The 20,264-nt window shown below is 35.8% G+C and overlaps 1 protein-coding gene across 2 annotated transcripts in view; it reads right to left on the bottom strand.

Annotated features, from left to right (window-relative positions):
* Positions 1 to 3,236: 3,236 nt before the first annotated feature.
* The window catches only part of BTBD9 (BTB domain containing 9), a 108,547-nt gene continuing 91,519 nt past the window's right edge, over positions 3,237 to 20,264 (bottom strand). The window contains exons 11-13 of one of the 2 annotated variants that reach the window (XM_085055085.1): positions 9,709 to 9,787; positions 5,753 to 5,773; positions 3,237 to 5,042 (exon numbers count right to left, since the gene is read on the bottom strand). In XM_085055085.1, coding sequence (XP_084911211.1) covers positions 4,938 to 5,042; positions 5,753 to 5,773; positions 9,709 to 9,787 — 205 coding nt within the window. In that variant the 3' untranslated portion in view covers positions 3,237 to 4,937. The remainder of the gene's footprint in view (positions 5,043 to 5,752; positions 5,774 to 9,708; positions 9,788 to 20,264) is intronic. The other variant, XM_085055086.1, reaches the window with a different exon arrangement.

The following is a 20,264-nucleotide window of genomic DNA, read 5'->3' as shown; positions in this document are numbered from 1 at the left end:
GGTGATGCCACCACTCATTTGAATTTTTAGTAATCTGAACTTCAATTCCATTACATTCATGTAAGGAATCACTTACAGTTTTTTCAGAGTACTACGCTGTATTATTGTATTAGGCTGCAAGAACAGTATGAGAAGTAGTTCTCTAACAACTGGTTGTGTGAAAATGTATAATGCCATGGGTGTAGGGAGCTCATTTTTCACTTCCACCATTTGGACATGCCATAGTAATTGAACACATACAGTATGACAAAACTGGTGTGTGGTTGCACATGCAGTCAGTGTATTGGCATATGACAGATATCTGTAATTTCCTCATACTCTGTTTCACTTTTCAATTTGGGCTTTCTTTATCTAAAAAAGAGTTGCAGAGTGATTTTAAAATTTCTCGTGTAAGCATTCAAACACAGACACAGATTCTGCCATGGAATGTGAGTGGGACTTTGACATTACCTCAGCCAAAGCTTTACAATGAAAGCTTGGGAAGGGCCAAAAAGACTGCAGGGGTTTTTTGAGCAGGTGACAAAAGTCACATGAAGGTTCACTCTTTCAACACTGCAAGCTGTGACAAGCAAGGTAGCTAGGAAGAATATCTATGTTCTTTGGACTGCACTCATCTTTGAGATGAGCATCGAACTTGCTTTATATTGTATACACCTCACTACAGCCAAATTGCCAATATTTAACAATTGGACAAAAGACTTGGACTGTCTCGCCTGTACCTTTTTTAGACATTTGTATTTTTAAAGCAATGAGCATCCTACCATACCACAACAGCAGTATTTCACACCTCAGTGCACAGATTTATTTTTTTTAGCCTTTTATTTTGGAGCTTTAGAACCTGTTCTAAATTCAAGCTAAATAATTAGCTACTACCTCAATTTAATGCATATATGTGTGTGTGTGTGTGTGTGGATATTTAGGCACTCCTAAACCTTGACCCAGGACCTTTATTTCTGTATCCTGAACAAAGCTTTGTGGAGCTTCTACATATATATGTATATAAGAGCTAACTAGTACAACTGACAACAACAATCAGTTCAGAGAGAACTAAGGATTATAACCTAAACAGAACCATTAACTGAGAGATAGGGATGGAAACCAGGCCTAAGGCATCCTCTGGGATTTACAATTATTTGTGAAGCATGGTTTAGTCCTCTGGCAACTGATATAATGACGCACAAGCCTAAACATTTACTCTTAGATACATTAACTCTTACTGGCTCTAATCATCTGCTTACTAGTCTAGCCACAACAACAAAATTAGCAATGCATTCACTCGTTTACTTGACAGTAGACTAACAGCTGTCAAAATATAAGCCAATTAATATCTTCACAGAGAAATGCAATCTGTAGCATGTGAAATCAAATCTAAGTTCTAACTCCTTATTAAGTGTCTCTGAGTGGGTGTCACTTTATAACCAGAACTATGATGACACAACAACCAGACAAGAATGGAATTAACTTTGTCTTCTAATTTTTGTACTGAAAATTTAATTAGACTGAAACAATTACAGATTTCTGGAAAAGTTAACTAAATAAAAAGATTTTTGAAGGGCCTTTGCTGAGCTCCTCATGAGTTAAGTCTAAGTCTGAATTCAACCTATGGAACTAAAATTGAGAAAAGCAGGCCTGGGGAATTTAAAGATACCAAAGTACCAAATAGAATGCATCACTCAACAGTGTCAGTGTAGTTAGTTCCATTATGAAGAACTCTAACAACAGCTCTCTTTTATAGTTTCTGATAAGAAAGCAATGAACACCTGGTCAGTTCTGCTCTAACCCTGTTGTAAATAGAATATGAGTGATTACACAGTTCTGAATAATTATAGCATTTCATCACTCTGACAAACCCTGATACTAAGCCATAACAGCACAACTTACTTTCACTGAAAGGAAAAGCAAAATAAAAGGGAAAAAAACAACCTCAGGGGAATATACAGGAAGTACATCTGAAACTGGGAGTCAATAAATACAGACAATAGTTAGCAAGAATGAGAACTTTCACACAAAACCACAAGTCAGTTCTGTGTTGTATCTTTGTCACTACTAATATGTTGCTGACACAATGTTTAACACAAGAGGCATCTTCTATATTAGGTATTAGGGGTGTTTGTTGGTGGGAAAAATTAGAAGACCCAGCAAAGTTCAGCTCTCTGTAAACATACTTTCTTTAAATAAAGAGGGTAAAAGTTGAAAGTGTGAAGGGCTTGTGGCAGAGCTTGCCTTAAAAGTCTGGGAGCTCACTGTGCTCACCTTGATGACAGGTTCTAAGAGCAACCCTAAATAAAATAAAGACTCCGAGAAAGGCCATTGTGACTAAGTCTAATACTAAAAATTCCTATTCAGCTGCATAAAGGGACAATGCAAAGCTGTTTTTTTCTTTTTATTGATTTATGGGGGTGAGAAACTGAAAGGTCTATAGGACCTTAGAGTTTTTGCTTTGGGAACCTCAGATATGCTCACCCAGATTCTTGGCAGAGAGTGAATGTTATGGAAAATAGAGACATTTCTGTTCCACAGTGAGTTACAAGACAAGATCAAAAAATATGTTTCATAGGTTATAGTCTACAAGACTTATTTATATCACAAAAACTGTGCATATCAAAGATTACAGATGGAAAAATCCCATTCTTTCTCTAAGAACCTAGACTCAGAACGGATGGCACAACATTTTTTTGATTTTAGTTTTTTTAAACATTCTCTATGCTGGTTGCTACTAACAGCTAGGAAGTTATGCCATTTGCTTTTCCACAGTTTGAGAAAAGCAGACTTGACTGATGAAACGGCAAAGAAATACCACCCCTGCCACAGAAGGACTTATCTACCAAAGGCAAGACATGCTCCAGGCATCTCAGTAGTTCCAGATTGAATTGCAACTGAAAAAGTTTTCTGCTTTTACTTTTCAAAGGGAAAAAAAGTCAACGTTTTGGACTTATACAAAAATAAGAAAGTGGTGTCCTCAGTAGGTGGTCTCAATTCTTTCATGTTCCCAAGGTTGTGAAGCCATGAGGTAATCAGCCCTGCAGACTGGAGATGGGTGGCACAAGCAGTATTCTGTCTCAGAACTCCAGAGTGTCTAAGGCAGCTGTGGCACATGTATTACAAGCTTTATACAGCACACTGAGCATCCATCTTCACCAGACATTCACAAGTCAGAAAACAACAGTGGGAAGGGAAGGAACTGTATGCAAATGTCAGAACTAAACTGTAATTTAGCAATGAAAAATACTGTAATATTATTGATACAGCCTAATCAATTTTATTTGAAAGAAAAGGGATGCTTTTCTTTGAAATATACTCTGATTAATTGCTACCACTGATTATATTTCTTCTTGGGTTTAGCACAACTAGTATCCAACAGGGAAATTATTTCAAATTAAGTAGTGTGATAAATTAACATACAATTTGCTATGTTGATATAACTCATTTTATCACTATGGTTATGCAAAGGAAAACCGTATTTATCCTGCACTAGCTTTGTTTTCTCCTGACAAGGTTATTTATCACCACAGGAAATTCCAAGTTCATAAAACTGGTTAGCTGACATTTCCAATTTAATATACTTTTTGAGGAGGAGCAACCATCCTAATCAATTTTGCCAATTACATCAGCATTTGTCTTAATACAAAATCTCTTTATCCCATACTGAAAGACCAGCATGGAGTTCTTCCTAAAAGACATGCAGATCTGCAGAGTAAGAGACTGCATCATCATCAGTGTGAAAACAGAATAAGCAAAGTAGCAGGCAAAGTAATCCAGACAGGCATGGATGGTAACAAATTCCGTGACTGTAAAGTAAGAACCAGATCTTTTACAACATGATGCAAAAGCATCACAATTTATGAAGATCATGAGAAATGTTAATGCATACACTGCCTTTGAATTTTTAGCTCCAGATTGTAAAACAACTTTTCTAGGAAAAATATAAGTTATCTGCAAATTCTTCTTTTGGTATTTGAACAACTGCTTGTCAGTGACCAGATGGAGTTCTACTTTTCTAAACCAAACATTTTTGATGTTCTGTTGCAAGTTGTCTTAGAAATGCTAGCAAAATTTAAATAATCATCTTCAGGAGTGAAAAAATACAATTTTCTTCAAGACGGATGTTTGATTTAGGAACTTCCTTCTGAATGCACGAAATTACAATTTTGTACTTTGAAAAGTCAACTAAGGTCAGGATTAATATAGATACATTAATTAGTTTGTTGATATCATGAATGCTTTTCTTGTCATTCCACTGATGAATGAGAGAATTTGCATCTCAGCAGGTAAACATGTCTGATGCTTCCTTAATCTACTGTACAGCATTTGCCACAGCCAAAAATAAGAGACAAAGTGGAATACAGAATCAAAATTATTTAGAAAACAGATTACTAGTTACAAAGGAATAAGGATGAAGAATCACTTTAAAAATAACATATATTCTGGACTGATGTGTTCCATAAACATTTTTTTTTGCTAAAAAAAGCCTCCAGGGAACAAATACTTATTTCATATGCTTTCCATTCTGCTTGAGTAATTTTAGATTTCCAATGTAGCTCTGCCTTTTATTTCCTTCTGTTTTCCTTGCCTTGGTTAGATTAGAGAGGTAGGGTGTTAATGGGGTATTTGATGAAGATTGAAGACCTATTTTCTCCCCGCTCGGAGACCAGTCTGGTTTGAACAAATCGAGGAGAGTGAAACAGTCTCTTCATGTCCTTGGGAAAAAAGCCTTTTCCATTTCAACATTTCCAGCTTTCAGACATGGTCCCCTTCATTCACAAAGAAAGAAAAGGTGCCAGCACAAGAAGGTTCTGAATAATCTCATAGAATGTCAGCAGGGCTGCAAAAGCTCCCTTTCAACCTCCTTTTGGTTGATGAACATGTGAAGGTGAGGTGGATCCAGCAGGAGAATGCAGGGAACCAGTGCTTGCAGCTCCAACAGGGCGACAAACAAGCTACTGTCCACCAGTCCCCACCTCCGTTGCTGCTACTTCCTTACTACTCTCGTCCTTGTGGGTACTGTTTTGTGCTGGACACTCAAAATGCACACAGTGAAACACCTGCAGAAAGGAAAAAATGAAGGTAAAGCAAGACAATTTAATGCTGGCAAAAGCATGGTTAGAATAAGATGAAGTCTATATGGAAGTCTATATGGAAGTCTGCAGGCCAGATCAGTGGCTAAGTAATTTGTCAAAATAGAATGTTTCACCATGAGGTCAAAAAAATTTACCCATGGGCAATAAACATTAGACAGGGACAACACTGGAGCAAGAGAAGGCCTTCAAATTATACCAACCTTTACATATGGCACTAAAAATCAGAAAGATGGTTCCAAAGCGGATAGGGATATTAGTAAATTGTTTTTTCTTTGCCAAGTAGCAGAAATACCTACTACATGCTACTGGATAACAACAACAATTATATTAATTGTCTTAAACACATTTTATGATCTAATCACTCCCTCAAAAGGCTGAATGTTCATGCACACTAGAAATGAAATTTAAATCATTACCAACATGATTATATCTCAAGATTGCCCTCTGCTGTAATAGCAATGGCAGCTCTACAGACATGTCCTGGAGTATGTAGAAAGGCATTCAGAGTGTCCAAGCTGGCTGCTGCTTCATCAGATGAAATATTCCATTTGAAATAGTGATCATTTTCTGATGATTCAAACAACACCTGGGACCAGCTTACAGGTGACTGTATCTTACAGTAAGAGGACCATGTGCTTAAGCATTTTTTCCAATTTATTTTCTACTTTACTTACTTCTACTTGTTCTTGAAGAGCCTGGGAGGAGAAGGGGGAGGAACTCTTTAAAATTGTTACAAAACTTCTTTCCATATGATTTCTCATTTCTATGATTTACACAGCTTTGCCACATACTAAACATAAATATTTTCTTACACTGCTTTAAAATTTGCTAATTTCCCATGCATTGTAATTTTGAAGCTAAAGCTTGATGAATATTAAATCCTGAATTTTAAACTTACTGTCTTAACTTGGTATACTTTTATGACATCTTCTATTATTTTTATTGCAAGTAGATCACATCTTTAAAGCTCTTATCACAAACAAAAGTAATCTCTTATAATCTTAACTGCCCTTTCCCAGACCCTTTCAAGTTAATGTGGGCAAAATCAAATATCATAAACAAGACATCGATATATTACACATTCATACAAGACTACAGAATATTATATTTTCTATCTTTTCTTCAATACAACCTAAAATCCTATTATTCTTTTTGACCATCCCTGCTCAAGTAAACATTGAGCAGACATCTGCACTGACATGTTTGCAGTAGCCCCAGGTCTTTTCTGAGGATGTAGCTAGCTAATTCGAATTCTGACAGCATACATAAAATGAATAAAAAAATCTTCAGTCACTGCTTGAGTTTTTTTAATCCCCATTATATTTTCTTGTGCCTCTCAGTGTAAGTTTTTTATGCAGACACATAGCAATACATGCTTGTATTTTTACATATACACTCATGCTCACATAAAGATGTATTGCTATGCCTTTATATATACATATATGAACAGATTACAAATCTGCACCAGCACCCACACATAGACACACGTGCACAAAATGGCTTTCCTCTGCATTTATTTTGTTTTTTCCTAAAGCTGAACTAATTCCTATACTGGCATGAATTCTCTCCATCTGTTACAGTACTTGAGAAGCCAATTTTTGTATTTAGCTACACTTCTAGAGAAGCCCCTTTTGTACTCATCCCACTCCCATGTTTTTAAAGTAACAGCTATTGTAATTTTTCCAGCTGCACTTTTCAGGATAAGGCCTTGCAGAAAAGAACATTCTCTCATCAGTGCAACTCTGTACGATGCTGCTTTCCTTGAAAGGCAGCACAGAATGGGATGGAGGCCTTTAAGTCAGAAGATTCTGTATTTCTACTGTATCCCACAATAACAGTGTTTCTCATCTAAAACCTCACTTTACATAGTGATACAGCCTTTTTAAACATAGTGTGGATAGCACTGAAATTTAGCTATTACTAGTCTAGAAAGTCAGACGTACACAATTAAATTGTAACTTTCATTTTTACTGATTCTTTCATATTAAATTCTTAATGGTCAAAACATCTGGCACATTGACAAGCCTGTGAATTTAGAACATTATTCTCAGTTACTCTGCCATCTCACCATATACAGAACAGAGCGTGTGAGAGAAGCCTAAGCCAGAGAAGCACAGTCGAGCTCAGCTGCTTCATCCAGTATCAGAATGAAGCATTTCAGAACAGTATCACTAAAACAAACAATCTTGTATGTGCTTCTCTCAAAAGAAAAAGATGACACTTCAGTGTCATCCTGTGATCCACATCATGTTCTACTTCTCATGGATATTTTAAGAAAGGTCAGACACACAAAGCAGGAAGGCCAAGTACATATACACTGGCGCAGTAATTTGTAAGATAAAGCTCTCACATCAGCAACTGGATGTCCTTTCCAGGTCAGTAATACTGGAGAGGAATAACAAGAGAAAACTTATATAAAGGATCAGGTGACCTGTCTGACAAATAAATGATGACAAGGACTAAGGAAAAATAATTTGTTTCTCTACAAAAGTAGGATGTGTGTAAGCTCAAGAAAACAGAAAGTTACTTCTATCATGTTATAATATACCAAAAACTATTCAGACTCCAGGTCAAAAAATCTGTGAACATTTTGTTTTTCAAAACTTGGGAAACATGGCAAGGAAAAGATGAGTTTAAAAGATTAAATAATTCATAAAATGGGAGAAATTGTATGGGATTTTTTTTCAATTCCAAAAATCAACTCTTCCCTTTGGGATGTATGGATTGTGTTTCAAGGTTTAAAGGTATGTGTTGGTAGAACAAGTAAGGACTATTTTTTAGCTATTACAGTAATACTCCTTGATAAGAATATGCTGCCATTAGTATATTTTATTTCAAATGAGAATGATTTAACATACTGTACAACCAGCTTTGGGCAAGGAATTCTGGAAACTGCTTGTATTCCTACTGAAGAGACTACTGAGATTATAGAACAAACCAAGACTTTGGTTACACTGTTAATATTTAAGTTGGAAAAATATCTTGCTCCCTTCTTTGAAAAATTAAACTTTATGACAAAATGTTAAGACCCTCTGTTTAATACAAATATAAAAATAATTTAGTAATATGTGCACACAGACAATGTTCTTCCTCTACAGGTGTTATGAGAAATAATTAAAAAAATAAAAACCAAATTAGTGTTGGATACAGATTTTAAAGACAAAAAAGAAAAAGACAAACGAGAGCAGCATGTGTTTATACTTCAACTGAGACACTACATGAATAGCTGTAATGTCTATCCATACTCATCTTCACTATAGTTATGCAGTGCTCTATATAAATAACTACACAGGATATGAAATTCCTTGAAAATAGTAACCAAATTGAAATTAGAATAATGGCTAAAAGATCATTGCTCTTCACGGCTTAAAGCTACCTTTAAGAATTCAAAGTTGAAAGCAGTATTTCCTGTAGGCTGATCTGCTAAGTTTATGCAATGCACCTCACTGTTTTTTAATGAAGAGTTGAAAATTTACAAACACTGGCATGAGAAGAAACAAGACTGTCAGTATGGATCAGTAATGGAAAAGGCCTTCTTCACACATGTGCAATCCTATAGGCAGCTTCTGACTCTAATTCTAAGAATTCAATGATTAAGACTGAACTGTACATTGCAGGAGACAGTGCCCAGAAACACAAAATAAAATTTGTATTCCCAGTTATGTTGCTGGTCAGCAACTTTTCAGCTGTTGGCTGAGATGTTGATAGCTGGTGCTGAATTTGTTTGCAAGAGTTGAGCTACAACTGGACACAGACAATGCTACTGGACAATGCTACCAATGCTTAGGAACCAGCAGCTAAATATGATCAGAAATTCTGACCTCTGGAGCTGTGAAATTCTACTTAATCCAAATGTAATGGTGCTATCCCAACTTCAGTGTAAAGTGTGAAAGCAGCATGCTTGGTGGTGAGCTACATGTGTGGGACACAGACATGCATGTGTATACACACAAGCTTTTGGTGCCTCTTACAATCTCGTAACATAGAGTCCTAATCTCACAAAGATTTACATATACTCTTGAATTCACATATTGTAAATTGTTTCACTGAAGTCAAGAGTGAAACCTAGACTTCATCTGAGACAATATACAACAATTAAAAAAGACAGAAGCACAAGCAAACAAATATGGAATGACATTGCACTTAGTGGGTTAGGATAAAAATATTTTTTTCTGTATAAAATGAACAAAACCTCTTGGTTTGGCCACTATTAGTCAACCGGTTTACCAGGTGTGAAAATTAATTATAAGTGAATCTTATGCAAATAAGATTTTCTTATGAATAATGAGATTTTTTTATGTTTTATTAATTAAAAAGATAATATATGGGTGATAAAACCCAAGTATATCAGAGACCATACACCTTTCTCTAGTGCTCTAAAGTGGCATTTTAATCGTTCATCAAAATAAGGATTAATTTAAAACCAAACCCAACAGGAATATTTGATGGCAGTGTGGAAAGGTCAAAAGCAGGAACAGATGATAACACTGTTCAAGTGTTTTGACAGACTGCCAGAGCAAAAAGATGAAGTATGGACATTTGAGAAGGCCTTATCAATTTCACTGCAAGATATGAAAAACTGTGCTGTTGTATATTCATGAAGAATAGAGGGTTTTTAGAAGTTTCTTACCTCATTAGCTGTGTTGCGAGTTCCAACTATTCTGATAAAAGATGCAGGCTGTTTATCAAAAGTGATTGTTTGCCAGGATCTACAATGACAATTCAGAAAGACATACAAATATTGAACACAGTTGCAAAAGCTTGCAATAAAATATACAGAATGCATTCAAGTGGCAGTATGTACTATTATCATTTAACAGGGCAAATGGAGAAACACTTTTCATTGACTGAATTTCCAGCACTCCATCATTTTTAAGTGTCTTGACTCTGCTTATGTGATTTCATACATACCTTATACCACTGTAATTTGTGTGCAGGGACAAAAATCTTGATATTGCTGAAAGTTAAGAAAATGGTAAAAGAAAAAAGCCTGGATCAAAGTCTAAAATCCTTTACTAATATTGACTGGATTAGATAAAAAAAGGTAAGATTAAAAAAAGCAAATGCATCCTCCTGTTAACTACTCATAAGGAATCATCAGAGCTTGGTTAAAGAAAATTACAGCTCTAGGAGAAAAAAACCCCAACCCAAACCACCTAAAACCTCAAACTTTTCACACTCCAAGTGGAGCAGTGGAGGCAGAGGAGCTAAGCTTTTTTTGCGTGGGCCAAAGTCTTCCAGGAAGTTACAAATGACACAAAGTGTATTTGCAGTTCAGGTTGTGAGCATTTCTCCATGCTGACACAGAGGCAGTGAAACCACTCTTCCAGAGCTGATGTAGAACTTTTCAGGCTAGACAAAGAACACTAGAGATACTTTAGGACCACTATAATCTTTGCTGCTCACTCATACTCTTCTGATCTGAGTGATGCGCAACACCTCAAGCAGCCTAATACACAGCAGGAAAAGGACACCATAACATTGTGCTTACAGAACAGGCAGTAATACAGAACAAATAAAAAGAATACAGGAACTAGAGGTTTCAGTTTGATACCAGTTTTCCCCTGGATTAGTACTTGAACACGTTCAAATTTAAATTATTTTATATTCATAAAACATGAAAACAAAATACAGAATTTAACTTTTCTGCCAAACTAGTCTCTATCACAGAAGGCTTCAGAAATAAAATGAAGTAGGTCTAACTTGATTAACTTACTATGGAAAAAATCACTGGATAGTTTTCCACAATGCATTCAGAATACCTTCAGAAATGTTCATGTAAGATAAAGGGATCAAAGCAAAACGGGCACAGAACACCACTCACTACCAGTAAGTAGACTACCCCAAAGCCTGGCAGTATGGACAGCTTAGTTGCTGACTATTTGTCAGATATTTGATGTTTCCCTTAGTGGGAAAGCTTCTTTTGTCACAAACGTAGCATTTCTGCACTTAATTTAGTGGGCTATTACTTTTATCACTGCTGCCTGGCTGTGTTTTCTTAAAGAAGATTACAAGCCTAATCAAGACCTAATTTCAAGTAGTTTACTGGTCTTACTCCATGAGGTAATGGGTGTAATTAGAGTCATTCATGACAACAGAAAGGTGTGGTCTGTGGCAGGGCTCAGAGGCACAGCAGTTATCTACCTAATGGCATGGTTTATCTATACCCGTATGTGGCTATATATCTACTTTAAAGCTCAGGCTGTTTCTTCATGCTCTAAATAAAATATAAAATGGGAATGGACTATTTTGTTGATTGTTTCAAGATCCGAAACACCTCTAAACAGGAGAATAATTCTTGAAATTCTTTCTCACATTACTCCAGTACAGCCAGTCAGTCAATCTCCATGGCCAAACAGAACTTGTTACCTTGAACTACAAAGTCCCAAAGATGACAGGCTGGAACAAACAGATGATCACAACAAAGCACTGCCATAGTTTTCATAATGCATATGCTTTGACATTTACAAACACAAACTTTATGCAAGGAGAGCAATGATGTAAAAAACACATTTGCTTCCCAGTGATTTAGAAAATATTTTAAAGCTATACTAAATAAAAGAGTTTAAAATCCTAGAGAAGCTATTAAGAAGAGTCTGTGCCTTCCTAGACACTAATGTAGAGTTTGTGTTCTGTGATAAGCAAATATGTTAATTAGAGACCATAGAACAGAATAGAAGTGGGTCTATATTTATTTCTACTATTTCTGAGCACTGGTCAAATACACACTGCAAGAGCTCAGTGCCAATTTTCCAAGCATGGCAGTAAATGCTATTGTTTCTCCTATGATGTGATAACAGGGAAGCTGATGCATCTCTCTGGGAATGTATCTGAAGAGCATGACAGACAGTAAGAGACAAAGTGGTAAAGGTCTCTGAAGATGTTTTGATGACACACTTTCAGACCAACTCCTCCAAGAAGTTCCTATGTTTGTTCACTTCTCACTGCATTATGAGTACTTTCTGCTACTATGCTATTATTAAGATTGGATTATAATTACTCACTTAATATTAAAATATCATGGAAAATAATAAAAAAATTTCTTGAGACTTGAAGGAAGATAGCATTTTCAATAAATTCAGTCCTAAGAATATTTACTATTTTGGTATGCGTCCATTTTATTCCTTTCCCACTGGAAAAAGAAAGTCATAATTATACACAATTTGTAGAAGAGTTATTAAAATTCAAGAATATTGTCACTAGAGAATTAATATTTGATTGCATAATGAGAAAATTAGGTGTCTCATTTTATTTCCTTAGCAAAAAGGAGAAAAGCCAAAGAGAAAACAAGCCAATGGATTTGGAAAGAATCACTTTTGAAATAAGCAAGGGAAACCTGCTTCACCAGAAAGTTGCATGGATTTGACTGCAAGAGTACATTTGAGAATGTTGATATATGCAAAGCAATACCTCTCCAGTATAGATATAATTATATAGCAAAGAGGTAATTTATGCATGTAACTATCCCCCTATGAGAAAAGAGATTACTGACAGAACATTATCAAGGCATATCTGACCTCTTTTTGCATTTTTTGCTGATATAACAAATTCACTTCGAATTCTATTAATGTATAAAGCCATAACAATTTTTCAGTGGTGTTCCTCAATTAAAGACATCATAGGTAAGCCTTAAGTTTCTTTTTAACCTTCCTCTTTTGCTGCTCGTTATCTCTGCTAGTACTATTTTAATAATTTCAGTTTCTCTGTAGAAATTCTATTCTGCAAATTGTTTTGTAGTCATGTAATTTACCTAGTCCTGCCATGCATATGTACTTATGTTATGTTTTCCTCACAAGAGCTAGTCTTTCTATTCTCAAAATCACTGTTGATGGCCTTTACAAAAATTTCCACCAAACTTTATACATAGTTCTTGCATTGATTCACACATAAGTCACTCTATTCCAGGAACAGCAGCATTAAAGCATATCAAAAGCACCTCATTTTTACCATGGAATTAGATAGTCCTGTGTAATAGATGGCATTTGTTCACCTTTACTCCCCATATGCCAAACAAACAATCTTTCAAACTGGTGGCAATACTTTCAATGTCTTTACCTAGGACACAGTCATAAAGAAGCTATCAGAATTTACTTCTCTCATAAAATGACATTGCTGACTTTCTGTGTCTCTGTACACCTTATTAGTGACCCTAGAACAAATATATTTTTCAGGGTTTAGCTTTATTAAATATTCAGGCAGTGTTGGTATTTCTTCTGCTTTGACACCTGTCATGCTGGTTGATTTGTTTTAGATTTGCTGGCTCAGTCTGCAGCAGTTCTGGTCATCACTTCCACAATAGAAATAATCACTGCGTCAAGCTGAGGTTTCCATCTTAAAGAGAAGACTCAGGACAAGCAGCCTACTCAGATTTATACCAGGATCTTCAAGCTGAAATGCAGCACTACAAGTTGTTTGGATAGCAGCTCCATTTTTAAAAAGAAATTAGCCTTGTTACAGTCCTACAGCATTTAACACTCTACATCTCACCTCAGCCACCCGACTTCTAACTCTCTTGTTCTGCCTGAGTCCCCTAAGGAGATGCAGTAATTGATGATTAGCATTCCAAAGCCATGCCTGCATCCTGTAAGCCTGTCATATTTAATTACATTTTAACTACATTCGTCTTCTATAATAGCCTGAACATAATTTAGATAATTATCTTTTGCTCTCTTATTCTCTTACTCTGCCTGTCTCACTTAGAGCTCCTTGCAATGAAAATCACTTTCTCTGTTCAAAGATATAAACAGACTCTTGGGCCAAGAGTTTTCATCTAACAGCAACAGCTGAAAACCTGATGGCTTTGTGCATCTCACAATCTCTTCACCATACTCTATTCAGAGGAAGGAAAAAGATCACTAGAAATCACTTCACTTTCATATTTCTTCTTGTCTTTTTCCTTATTAGGCTATTGCAAGAAGAATGCAAGAAATACTGATGTCCAGGTAAATTAAACCAATGCCTTGCTATTGCTTAAACTATCTATAGCTCCAAAACAGCAATTCACTTCCTAAAGAATATAACGGGTTTTTTTCAGCATTTGGAATCTTTGCCTAGTTATTTCTAAGAAAAACTGCTATCTTTCTAAAGATTTATTACACATAATAGGACATAAATAGCGATTCTTCCCCATTATTTCCTTCTCTTCTAGAAAGAACAAATTAGGAAAGAAGTTGAAGCTTATACCTTATTGAGGTTTTTTAATGAGCCACTAGCACTACAGAATGCTACCACACTGTGGGCTTACCAGACCAGCACTGATCAGATCTGAAACCCAGTTGAGGCCAAAGACATCAGACAAAAGAGAAAGCTGTTACATGTAACTAGCATTCACCAAGTTGTAATAACCACATGGTATTCATATCGAGGCTTGCTTTAGGCTAAGCATGTAGATATCCAACGTGCACATCATGTCTCCTCACTTTCCAAGATGACATAGAACTTCCATATTTTTTGTTCCTCACTCCAAGAAAAAAAGCAAAGTGGACTGGGAAGCAAATGTAACCTCCATTTTACTTTCTAATACTTGTCTACATATGGGTTGTTCTACAGTAAGTGATGAAACACTTAGCTTATTTAGATGTAGACTTTTTCAACTGTGACTATGTATTTTTTAATGGAATTTGTAAAAGCAGGTAACAGGAAAAGGGAAGAAGAGTTGTGTTCTCTTTCTATATATTAGTCTGATGACTGTACTGATAAGAAGGCAGATTGTAACCAGCATGTGATGCTGCCAAAAAAAAAACTGTGTGCACAGATAAGCAAGCTTACTGAGACCTGAGGATTACCACAGTATGTTCTGCATATGTTACACCCCCTGCTTTGCTAACGAATACCATACTACCCTCTCTTATGGAGTACCTATAAAATAAACAAACAAGCACACACTAAAAGTGCTATAAAAGTAATTGTTACACAGATACTCTTTGTTATAAAGTACTAAAAGGTCTACAGCTACCTTATAAATTGCCTATAAAACTCATGTTTTCTACCATAGCAGTACTAAACAATGAAGTAACACTCCTTCTCCCATTACAGTTGTAACTTATTAATTCAGAAAGGCAGACCCATAAAGAAGTCAGACTGCGTAGCCAGCTCAGCCACCTCCTTGCCATCCAGCCTCCCACGCCACTGAGGGGGAAGACAAAGTGTGAGAAAGAAAACATTGTGAGGAATTGAAGGTCATCAAGTTTTGCTTTATAAATCAAAGTCAATTAAGATAAATTTGACCACTGGTCTACCTCAACTAAAACTGAGTTTCCATCTCATGCTGTGACCATGACAGCACTTTCTCAAAAGGTGGACTCCTAAGGAAGCAAGGAAGGTGCAAGCTGGAAGTAACAACTTTTTCTCTGCTGCTCTCAGAGACAGATGCAAAACTGACCTAATAATCTATCTTGGCAAAAAAATCCCAAAAAGCACCAAACAACCAAAAAGGACTTCAAGTACTAACAGAGGTAATAGAAATGGTTTGTATAAATATTACAAAAGTCTAGAATAAATGTGACAATAACATGAAAAACTAGAAGTCACCTGTTGCAGTATTTGTTACATAACAGCTTTATGCATTAACAAGTAAAAACATGCATTCACACCTTTTGGGAAACTTTCCCTCAAAAGTTTTTATTCTAAATATGCTTCCTATAAGGATTGCATAATGCTGAAAGTATCTGAACTAAATTTGTAGCTATTTGTAGTATAATTTCTATGATTTGGTCCCCAGCACCAGTCCAAAATAAATATCTCTCCTCTATAAGAATGCTTTACTAAACTGCTATAAACATTTTATTGCATAGGGTTTGTTGTAGAAATCAAACATGGTCTTGACAAAACAGACCTACTAGAAAAAAAATACTGACATAAAATAGATTTCATGAAGTCTATACTGGCTTTCTGACATCTTTATAAAGCTTCTCACTTGAAAGACTCCTTATAGTAACACCTGCTTTCAAAGCCTCAGTGCTGACATTTTTCCTTTTTTAGAAAAAGTGTTACAAGAAGAAAATGTTAAAATATAGTCAAATTGAACAATGGTAAACTGAATGTAATAATTATCTTTCCAACTAAATGAAGCAATCAACTTTCAAATATTTCCACATACCAATATAGGCAACTGCTAGCATTTTTGAACTGCGTAAGCTCATATAATTTAGCATGCGTACACTTTTTTTTCAATTTCAATAGGTTGCCTTTCTGTACTCCCAAAAATTTTACATAAAATTAAATTATTAGCAATTTGCTGGAAATTGTCTAGCAGAATGCCATAAGACAAATTTCTATGCTGCAGCAAGAACTGTACATGTGGTATCTACACAACCTTGGGGGATGGCAGTGGCAGCTGAAGCTGACAGCAGATGAAGGCTCTGAAATGCAGCAACTTGACCTATGAGTTCATCGTTCTTCTGTGTACACCAGAACACACATGCACTAGACAAGTCTGCATAACCCAAGAGGTTCAATTGGCTTTTGTTGTGCTTACTCATTACCAATAGTTATTACTCCTGATGTTTACACTGGTAGCAAAGATATGAAAAGCCATCCAATGCAATAACATATCTGGTAATACAATTAATGGGATGCTTTCAACTTTGAAGACTTCTCCTCCCTATAAATCTACAACAGATTGTGAGCTGTTTTCATTATATAACTTTTCATACCAATGGAAAAGTTGATTAACAACAAATATATAAACAATTCTTTTAGAGATACGAGACAAAAACATGCTCCCTATTAATCAGTTTCTGTGTACTGTGTACACTACCACTATTTATCGCACTTGTCTCTCACATCCCCCTGGGTGTAATTTCACAGCCCACTCGTAAAAACTTCACATTTACAGCAACCGCTCTTCTATTACTGTCGATAACATCTAATTGACATGTCAAACCTCCAAGGAATGCAGTAAATTGAACCACAGCCTCTAAGAAGAATAAAACAGTGCAAAAAGTAAATCAGCATGTGCCTCCTCCCAACAGCAATACAAGCATACTGCGGTTTGGTAATGGAAGGGAGGAAAACTGTTACCCTTTCTACTACCACACTGAATTATCTATTACCCTCAAGGTCAGAAGGGAAAGCCTTGTGACCTCAGATTGAAACTCACCTCCTAAAAACCCTGAACCTGAATCCATGACTGCAGTAATTTTAGACATGAGAGTAAAGTGAAGCAAGACAGAAAAAAGTAAAAAATACAACTTTTATTCTACTACTTTTGGAACACAAAAAAGTGAAAATCCCTCACAATAGTGTCTTCCAAACTGATTTTTATTATTTAGTTTGGAGCTCCACGCCTTAACATTACAGGCAAAGAACTAGGTAAAATTTCACAAATACAATTTTAAAAACAAAGGAAACATGATTCATGACGGAGCACAAAACAAAGTTAGGCAAAACTTGTTCACATAGCAACCAAGGTATCAGGAAAAAGGCAGAATGATTTTATAAATGTGTACTTAAAATAGATTAAATCCATTAAGAAAGAAAAATTAGTTTACAGGTATAGAAGAAAAATAATGGGATGAAATTAGGTAATGTGACGATGTTCTGTATTGGTGTTGAGAAATGAAAAACTCTTACTGTGGGAATTCAGTGTAATAGAAAAGCAAAGAGCAAAATGGAAGCACCATCCCTTTTAAGTAGATGAAACTAACTGACAAAGCATTATTCTAAAAAAATAGACCACATACCACATAGTGCAGAAATCCTCAAGGGATGTACCTAAAAATACAACAATTCTTCAACTTTGTGTTTCATGGTTATAATCTGTCCTGGTAAAAACATTAATGTGAATAAATCAATGGCTTAATACTGCATAAATCTCAATGCAGGACATTTGTAACCCTAAAGACCATACCTGTTTTGGCCAGCATAAGCAAATCCATACTTTTCAGAGTTTTGATGATATTAGATCCTGAATATCAACAATCAAATTAGCACAAATCTCTAGATTTGACATGGTAACATCTGACTGGCCTCCTGACAGTACAAGGAGATGCCTACAATTGCGATATTGTTTAATGAATTTGCCTGTAAGAAAGGGCTACAGACAAAATAACAACTTACCATCTAGATCCTGAATATTTGGGTATCTCTTATTCATTAGTTTATTATCTCAAGCAACCATGAATTTCAAAGTAAACAAACATTGCCACAAAGCAACAGTTCAGGTATTAGGCATTCCTTTCTTATCTCAGGCTGATAAACAGACCAGTTTCACAGGAGACATCTACAATCTGGATAACTTTTTTTGTACTAATATTTATTTATACAGGTGCTGACATGGTGTACATGTGGGTATGCCTGCATACCTGTGGGTATTTGCATTTATGCACAGACATCTTCAAGAGAGAGAATTTATGACTGTGAAGGCAATCCAATGTAATGCCACAAGATAATAATAATTCTAGAAAGTAAATGACTGTTTGTTGGTTTGGTTTTTTTATAAAAGACTATGCAACAAATATTTTACACATACTGAATTACCTTTTCTTCCTTAAGTATTCTTTCTAGATAGTAATAGCAATACATATATCTATTTTCAGTTTAACAATTTTTGTGGCCTCCAAAGAGATATTCAAGTCTTTGATTCCCCGGTGGAAAATCCCAATACCAAAAAGAAACAGGTAGTGATACTGTGGGTATTATTTGGTATTGCTTATATTCTCTGAGGCAGAACTGAGCTAACATCCAAACTGATGTCAGAGTTACTGTGGTGTTTTCACAACTCTCCTCACAGTAATGTGCATGAAGAGGATCCAAGAACATTCCAGCTGCAGGGCAAAATGGAGCAAAGCGAAACTTTAACGCATATGCTACATGCAGAGCCCGAGTGAACAAGTACATGGAAAAACGTTTAAGGGAGAATAAGATACTGCACTTTGCAACTCCTTGTTACTCTGTTGAAGGTTTGCTCAAAAGATCCATGTATATTTGTGGCTGAAAAGCAAACACAAGGAACTGAAGGTAGAAGTGGAAAAATAGAAAAGACAAATAAACAATCTGAAAACCTTGTGATCCTGCATTACTGTTAAGAAAATAATTTTAAAGAGGCCAGATCTTTCTTCAATCAAGCCAGAATAATCTAAAATAAAATCTAGCAAATGAAATGTTCTATGCAGAGTTTCTACACTGCTGAGAGGCTTCTAATGCCCTGAAATGGAAACTCTGTTTTCTCTCTGTGAACTCTTAATTCTTTGTGCTTAATAAGACAGGACTGTGAAGCTGAAGTCTTTCTTCTTTTGCTATATTAGCATCTTTTGAAATGTGAGCATATAAACACAGGGAAAAAATATGTACTTCGATGCCTCTATCGTGCAGGGCTTAAAAGCTCAATAATTACACAAAATGACCCTTTATATCTGTCTGACTTGTTCCAGTAGGCATTATTACCGGCATAATGAACAGACTAATGAGAACTCTTAGTTTATTTTTGTGAAGTGAGACTTGAAATTGAGCTTAACAGTGTAGCAATTTCCCAGACATCTTGCTTGAATATATTTCATTTTGTATTGTATGAATGTGGTTATGGTGAGCTTGGCAACCCTGGAGCACGCATCTGGATTTCACAGAGTTGCTGTGAAATTTGCTTCATGTGAAATAAACAGGATGAACCATAGTTGAAATATACTCCATTTGACAAAAGAAGAGATACAAGAACAGTTCTGCTGTGAAATTAACTTCATGTAAAATAGGATGAAGTATGGTCAAAATAATCTGCTTGACATCAGAGTTACAAGAGCAGTTCCTTTTATCCTGTTCCACCCTGCCACTTGGGAGCTCAGGCAGGAGACAGAATTAAGCACTACAGAGAAATTAGGAAAAATGTTGTTTTGTCATTCTAGGTATGACAGGACAATAGATGCATGCAAAACTGATGGGAAACAACAAAAAATGTGATGCAGGTATACAGGCGATTGGAAAGCGAGCTGAGAAACATTCAAGCCATTTCATTATGCAAGAAAACAGTTCTGTGAAAGTAGTTAAGGAGGAGAATGATGAATGAAAACTGACGCAAGGGAATGCTAGAAATGGGATCATACAGTGAAGGGCACAAATTAGAAGAGAACAGGAATAAAAAACTGCTATGTTTGAGGTTAAATATAAGAAACTACAAATGTGCCACATGCATAATGTGTACATAATGTGTCACCTGTAGTTACAAGGAGAGATATTAATACACTTCAAATATTA

Source organism: Lichenostomus cassidix, chromosome 3 (genome assembly GCF_008360975.1).
Source record: "Lichenostomus cassidix isolate B80296 chromosome 3, HeHo_3.0, whole genome shotgun sequence".
NCBI classification, from domain to species: Eukaryota; Metazoa; Chordata; class Aves; order Passeriformes; family Meliphagidae; genus Lichenostomus; species Lichenostomus cassidix.
The sequence above is the reverse complement of the archived record's forward strand: the minus strand, read 5'-3'. Positions and strand labels throughout refer to the sequence as shown.